Source organism: Pollicipes pollicipes, unplaced genomic scaffold (assembly GCF_011947565.3).
Source record: "Pollicipes pollicipes isolate AB1234 unplaced genomic scaffold, Ppol_2.1 Scaffold_1600;HRSCAF=1878_pilon_pilon_pilon, whole genome shotgun sequence".
NCBI classification, from domain to species: Eukaryota; Metazoa; Arthropoda; class Thecostraca; order Pollicipedomorpha; family Pollicipedidae; genus Pollicipes; species Pollicipes pollicipes.
Genome location: NW_023595962.1, coordinates 12,214,143 through 12,221,913, shown reverse-complemented (window position 1 = coordinate 12,221,913; position 7,771 = coordinate 12,214,143). Strand labels below are relative to the sequence as shown.

The window sequence follows — 7,771 nt, the reverse complement described above, 5'->3', positions numbered from 1 at the left end:
CAAACCAAACCGAACTAAAAGAAACTCCAACCGAATCGAACCAAAACCACCTCAAACCGAACCGAACCAATAGCAACTAAAACCGAACCGAACCAATATCAACTCAAACCGAACCGGACCAAAACCACGTCAAACCGGACCGGATCGGGCTGGATGGAACCAAACCAGACAAATCCGCACCAACCAAACCAAATCAAGCAACCCTAAGCCTGGTTGTGGCGTTGTCAAGGATCACCTTATGTGTTGCCACCTTTGTGTTCCAAGCTCAACAACACCTGATGATAGCCGGTGGATAACCTGACCGAAAGTTATGCGCATGATAGCGCATTAGAGGTCAAGGTCAAGAGGTCAAACAATCGGTACGTCTGTAATAGTTACGAAAATGTCGTCTACGTCATTTCGTAAAACTTTGCCTCGATAAAAGTTTTGCAACACGCTTTTAACAGGTCTGGTGTATGAATACGTGAATATTCGTGCAGTACTCGAGTTTGCTCTGCTTCTCTGTACGTTTACCGCCCGTGTCGCCCGTACCGTGTATGTGCCTCGGTGTTCTACCCGCATCCAGCCACTCTACCGGAGCTTTCTGGAGCCATCAGGAAGGTGAGTGCGTGGGGGCTATCGTCGTCAATGGCGTTCATCTGGTTCTAAAGACGTGGTCGCGTACCACTCCATGCAGTGAAAAAGCGTTTCCTTGTAATCGGCGCTCTTCTACATCGGATTAACTTTTTTATCACATCACGCACCTTTCCGTCCGTGCAGATCGCGCGCATCACCAAGGCAATCGAGCCGGACGAGAGATCAGACCTGAACAACTTTCGGCCCATTTCTACAATTTATGTACTGAAGAATATAACCGAGAAGGTCGTCTGCTCACAGCCCACTTCTTACCGCCTTGGCGATCATGTGCCGACGCCATCGCAATATGCTTACCAGTCCACGTCACTCGAAGGAAGACGCCCTGATCGACACTGTTGGGTAACTGGCAAGGACTGTCGACAACGGCCACGTCGCGTCGATAACGACGAGTAACCTTAGCAAGGCCTTTGACCGCGTTGCTCATGGCATCCTCCGGAACGAGCAAGAATGGTCGGGGGGGGGGGGGGGAGGGGCCTTGGAATTGTTCCGGGACTACCCGAGCGGTCGGAAGCAGGTGGTCAGTGGTGGCTCAGATACCCTATCCCGATCCCACGGGTGGCCCAGGGATCCCTTGTCGGCCCGATCCTGTTGCTCATCATCAGCGACCTATCCAGCTTCCTACCGCACGGCCGCCTACCTTCCTACGTTGATGACACCCAACTCCTTGACTAGGCCACCCCGATGTCGTCGGCCTGTCCAACCTGGAAGCCCGTGTCGGACGAGTCCATTCAGTGCCTCTGAAGCTGGTTCCAGTCAAAAAGTCTGAAAACGAACCTCGAACAGGCAGACTTCATGTTGATCGGCACGGTACTTGGTATAAACCTTGACCACCACCTCACCTGGAAACCCCACATCTCCTCTTTCGTTCGGCGCTGTAATGCAATCCATGTATCCCTGTTCAAAATTCGACACCACTTCGTTTCTGACGTTTTGAAGCTCCGTATCGAAATCCACGTCTTCCCCCATATCCACCACTGTCATGGAGCGGCTGAGCGTCACCTAGACAGGGTGCAAAGGGTGATGCACTTCGCAGCCAGGCTAGTGAGTGGTGTCCGCCGCAGCGATCACATTTCACCCCTTCTAGAAGCACTCGGCTGGTGCAGCGTCGCGGATCTTGTGCACCACCGGGACCGCCTGAATGTGTGCACGGGGTGCAACGCGAAGACGTGCCGACTATTTCAGGGATACTATTGCAAGGTCACCCAGGTAGCCCTAGCACCATGACAACGTCATTCAAATCCTGCCGTTCCATTAGTTGTGCGGCGATCAAGGCTACACAATGCAGTTGTTGAGTCGCTCAATTCTGCGTTTGTAAGTACGATTTCCGGGTATGACGACCATCAATTGGCTCTCGATCAATGTTGTGCAAGGTATGATGCTGTAATCAAACAATGACGCATAAGGAGTATATTTACTGAACAGGGAATGGTGTTACCTAGAACTGCCTTTCCACTTAAAAGCATACCAATAGTTAGAAATGAGCTAACTTTATCGTCTATGATGCTTGCTTCAATATCTTCAAATGTGGAACATTCCGTTCAAAGACAGCCAACAAATGTATCTTTGCATGCATCAAAGTACTCATATCTTTCATATTTTGTTTGTATCCTGCGGCTCGCACCACCGATGCTCTGTTCCGTCCCGATAGCTCAGTTGGTTAGGGCGCCTGTCTTACGATCCATCAACCGTGGCAGGGTGGGTTCGAGTCGCTTTAGGCGCTTGCCATTTCCCCTTGACACATGTGGCCTGTGGTCGGTGGCGGACTGACCGGCCAGCCAGCCCTCCCCCCCCCCCCCTCGCCCGGTTACCACCCGCGCCCCGTCCCACCACCGGGCGCGGTATGGCCGGGGCGTGCCGCGCCGCCCCTGAGCGGGCCAGCTGCCCTCGGCGGCGGCGGCGGCGGCGGGGCGCGTCCTATGACCGCGCCGCCCGGAAACACGACCAGCACGACGGCCAGCCCCCAGAGCTGCTGACCGAGGCCCCGGTTGCCTCCAGACGCGGTCACGTGCCCCGCGGGCACTCCGGCCGCGGTCGCAGCTGCAGTGGAAGCTCGGGTGAGCGGTGGCGGGCCGGGGAGTCGCGGGGTCACGTGACACCTGCGGGGTGCGGCGCGGCGGGGTGCAGGTGATGAGACAGTGCTCCCGTGCTCAGCACGTGTAGTGCTCCCGGCAGTGCTCCGGTGAGGTGGTCTCAGCATGCGTATTGTGTTTATGTCCTGGTAGCCACCGTAGGCAACTATACGGGTTCCCGTCTCCGAGTCTGTCTGCATTGGTGTCTCCTCCAATTCCATTTCCGTCTCTGTCTCCGTTTTTTTTGTTCCTTTGCTCCCTTCTCCCTCTCCCTCTTTCTCTCTCCCTCTTCCCCTCCCTCTCTCTCTCCCCACTCTCTGTCTTCCTCTCTCTCTCTCTTTCTCTCTCCCTTCATCTCTGTCTCTCTCCCTCTAACCCCTCCCTCTCTCCTTCCTTTCTATCCCTCTCCCTCTTCTCCTCCCACCCTCTTCCCGCTCTGTCATCAGTTCGACGGCCCCACCTCAGGTGATGTTCTTAGCTGGTCACCACTCCCGGCTCCCCGTCACTATCTCAGGGACCCCACGCAGCTTTATCATGAGATGCGCGCGATATGGTGCTTACCACAACCACGCGTCCATCGTGCCTGCCACTGCGTCCCCGCCAGCAGCAGCCGCCGCTGCCAACACACCGCAGCAACAGCACCAGCAGCGGCAACAGCAGCCGCAGCAGCAGCAGCAGCAGCCCGCCACCAGCGCCGTCTCGGCCAGAGGCAGCTGCAAGCAGCAGCATGGTCGCCAGCAGCAGCGGCGGCGCCGGCTCGCCGCCGCCGCCTCCGGAGACGCACGTCGAGCCGTTCGCTCCTGTGCTGATGAAGCGGTACTACGCGACGCTGGACCACCTGTGGACCCTCGTGCCACCGTGGGCCGGCTCTGCCGTCGCCTCGGCGCTCGTGTTCCTGCTCGGCGCCACCATCAGAGGTCAGTCAGGGGGCGACGGCGGCCACTCAGATCTGAGTCGGTAGGTGATCAGGCGTAACGCACAGGTCAATCAAAGGTCAGAGGCGAGGGAAAATCAGTCCTAGTTCATCAAAGGTCAGTCAGAGATCAGAGGTCATGTTGGTCAGAGCTCAGCGGAGATCAGCCCTAGTCCATCAGGGGTCAGTCAAGGTCTGTTAACAGTCAATAAATCAGTCACAAGTCACCAAAAGATCAGTAAGATGTCACGAAAGGCCAGATGTCATCGGAGACAGGTCAGTGGTCACCGGATGTGGCCTTCGGCAGCCCCGACACAAGGTCGGACCTGATCTGGGCACGGAATCCGAATTGGTCCGGAACTTGGTGCCTGACCTGCTTGCCCTGAGGCCTGGGCTCGTCTGACCTGACCTGGGTCCTGACCTGGGATAATGGGCCCGGTGACCTGTCGCAGCGTCCAGCTGGGTCCCGTGCCGATGTGAGTCGGCGGTGACAGCGGTTCTCCCACCGAGCTGGGGTCAGAGAGGACCGAGTCCTGAGCCGAACCAAGTCATGAGAGGACCAAGCTCTGAGAGGACCGAGCCCTGGGAGGACCGAGTCCTGAGAAGACCAAGTCCGGAGCCGAACCGAGTCCTAAGAAGACCGAGTCCTAAGAAGACCGAGTCTTGAGGGGATCGAGCCCTGAGAGAACCGAGTCCTGAGCAAAACCGAGTTCGGAGTCTTAGCCGCCGGAGTCCACCTCCGACACCACATTGGGGCTTGGAATCGACAAAGGCTTCAGGTGGTGTCAAGGACGATAATTTTGTAGCACTATTTATCACAAATCTGTAACACATCATAGCTTTTCTTCTGGTAGGCATGAATATTTACGTAAGCACGTCTCTGAAGTATGTGATCAAGACGCACACCCAATGTTTGGAGCCATGTGGGAGGAAGCCGAGCTATTCTGAATAAATGCATCTCCAGGCCGAGGTCACATCGAGCCAAGTTATTTCCACAAAAAACGGCAATCGAACTTCTTGCAGTTTCCGTACGTTGTGGATATGTACCGTACCCTGATAGATATGGTGAAAGATGTGTATAAAATATTGTTGAACAGTCTGCTTATGATGCGTTCCCGTAGTTCTATTCAAGCGAAATCGATCCAACAATTACGGCCAAAACAATGCGCGGCACGTGCATCGAAGAGATATTTCACAAGGCATCCCGCTTGGGCGAAGTAGAATGACAGTGGGAATGCATCTGGAAGGAGCGTATTTATTTTAAGGGGTTCTTGTATGTGGTGTGGTGGTGGGGTCGTGTACACATGTGACATACCGGCATGAGATTTTCTTTTTTCATATTTTTTTCAGATGCTATGTGAGGGTGCACGTGTTTAAGCCATGTGATAAGGACGGTAGGACTAACTGTACCGTTCTGAGTTAAAATGTGGGCCTCCGCTCCTCAAACCCCCTTTGGGGGTAAGCAATATGCTTGGAGAAGTTTCAGTTTGGATATATAGCAGTTGGAGGGAGGTTTATTACGAAAATAAGATTGTAGAAGTGGGAAAACGGTATAATAGGCAAACTATCACACCACAACCACGTCTTAAGATAAAAGACGTAAACTTATCAATAAGTGATGAGCTTTCTCGCGGATAAGTACTACAGGTGATTAAAGCAATTATGTTATCACTGACATTAATGGATATACTCAACCCTGTCCCACATCGTTTGTCCACGTTGCTGCTCTGCCTAATCGTACCGGCTTCGTGCAATATATTAAGCTTGGTCAGGCCGTTCAAAAGCTACCGGCTCTAGTTTGCTGGGAAGAGCATGCCATTGGGTTTGCCTCGACAACCATGGAGGGTTTAAAGCAGGATTTTATGTGACCATAGAGGGCTGTAGCAGGGTTTTAAAAGATTCACTTCCTTTTTCATTTACTGTTCCTGGAGTTCCGTATACTCAGCTAATGGTTTGTAAACTACGTGCAACTTTCAGTGACAAATTTAGCGAATGTCATTATTCTCTCACCGATGTCACCGTTTTCTCATGGCGTGAAGCGCAAATGTTTACCTATCCACCTCAGGCCTGTCTTACAGTTTGCCAGGCTCATTCACAAAGCGGCGCACCACCCCTGCTGACGCTAGAGCTCGCCGCTCTCACATCAGCGTGGCGTCAGCGAAACGTCAGCGTCCCTTCATCACCTCCGGTCCGCGTGCTGACGGTGTGCCGTCGGCACGTGTTGACGTCCTGCTCCCACAGCGGCCGGAACTGGTGGTCCGCCTAGCCGGACGGGCAGCTCCCGTCCCCCCTGCCTGGCGGGACTGGCAGCCCCTGCCCCCTCCCCCTCCCGGCCTGGCCGAACTGGCAGCCCCTGCCCGCTGCCCGCTGCCCCCTCCCCCCTGCCTGGGCGAACTGGCAGCCCTGCCCCCTCCCCCTCTCTGCCTGGCCGAACTGGCAGCCCCTGCCCCCTCCCCCTCCCGGCCTGGCCGAACTGGCAGCCCCTGCCCGCTGCCCCCTGCCCCCTCCCCCTGCCTGGGCGAACTGGCAGCCCCTACCCCTCCTCCCTGCCTGGTCGAACAGACAGCTCCCCGCGCCCCACCCCCGCCTGGCAGGATGGTGCGATGCGCTCCTCCGAGATGCAGCGCCCTCCGTCTTTTTAGAGTTATCTGCCGAACCACCACCTATGCCCCATGCTGGAATTTCGGCTAACGTAATGTCAAAACTTTGTACGTCCGACCCGCGAATTTCGAATCCCCGGTGTGCAGGGTCACTGACACTTACTCCATTTCGAAATAAAATGCTGAGTTAAACTTTCGCTCTGAGGAAGTGATGGGATTGTCGGTCTTCAACACATTCTCAGCTCTGTGTGTGAATCACGCGTACTTACGAGGGGGTTCTAACAAAATCAATGCTCGCCTTACAGCGTACATTGATGTACGTCATCAATGCTCGCGACGTGTTGAGATCTAAATCATTTGGTATCAGATCTAAAAAATCCGGCAGATCAGTCGACAAACCAGTGAAATCTGTTCCGAACTGGGCGGTGGTGGGGTGGGTGCGGGAATGGTTTGCCTTCTACCCGAAGATCTAAAAAAATCTTACCCGGTTGTGAGAAACCAAACGGCGTTAGATTTCTCTCCGTGAGATTTACATTAACTGAAAGGAATGTTGCAAGAAAATTCCATTATGCAAGGTTTTGCTACCTTTTATATCATTTTGGTTATTTTATTACTTAATTGTTTTCATAATATTCGATTATCAAGAGAAAAATGAAACATGATTTTGAGGCAGTTTTATCCAAAATAATTGTCACCTATACCGAGTAATTTCAAAATTACCTGGGCAAATAAAAAGATAATGATTTAAAAATTATTTCGGTACTCTGGTAGGATTTTAGAATTCCATCTCAAAGCTCCGACTGAAAAACCTGAAATTCCTAAGCATTTCCAGGAGATGCAAGGAGACGGTACCAAAAAGTGCAAAACGATAACAATTGAATGTATGCGGAACGATTAGCATGGTACCACGCTTTTTCAGAAAAGCGTGCGTGACGGAGATAATTAGCCTCATGGGGTGATGAAAAGAGAAGTTCATGTGGGTAGGAGCGCTATTGTGAAAAATGATGCTATAATTAGGAAATTAAGTATGGTACTTACATACCATGCATGAGCAGTTGCCTTAGGCGTATCCCTTTTTCCAAAGGAATAGTACGCGTAGTAGGAGGCAGGAGCACGTGTGCACGTGCACGTGTACAAAGTAGGAGCACGTGACGAACGTTCCCCACTGCCGCGGCCGGCAGCAGACGGCTTACCGTTCCCTGCCACTTAAAGATCCCTTTCTGTCGCCCCTGGACTCGCCTCCAGCACGGTTTTAAATGTGCCTTTTACTGCACAGCGGAAAAGGATAACATGCAACGGTCTGCTTTACGTTTTTATGCTCAAGATAATACGAACCGCCTTACCCTTATCACTGGAGGAGCATTTACACGACAGTTTTAGTGTTCCTTCCTCTAGCCTCACGGTTGTCCTATCTTATCCAGCTATAGCACCGCAGTGATGGCATACACTGCCCCCTGCACGCCTTTTTGCGGAAGCTGCAGACGCCTTAGCCTTTCAGACGCTAATTGTTTGACGAAAGCACACATATTTGCAACGATGTATTGATATCGATA

At 53.1% G+C, this 7,771-nt stretch overlaps 1 protein-coding gene across 1 annotated transcript in view; it reads left to right on the top strand.

Annotated features, from left to right (window-relative positions):
* Positions 1-3,285: 3,285 nt before the first annotated feature.
* Positions 3,286-7,771, top strand: part of LOC119094858 (delta(7)-sterol 5(6)-desaturase) — a gene marked incomplete in the record, with an annotated part of 5,830 nt that continues 1,344 nt past the window's right edge. The window contains 1 exon segment of the mRNA XM_037217778.1: positions 3,286-3,622. Within this exon segment, the coding sequence (XP_037073673.1) occupies positions 3,433-3,622 (190 nt within the window).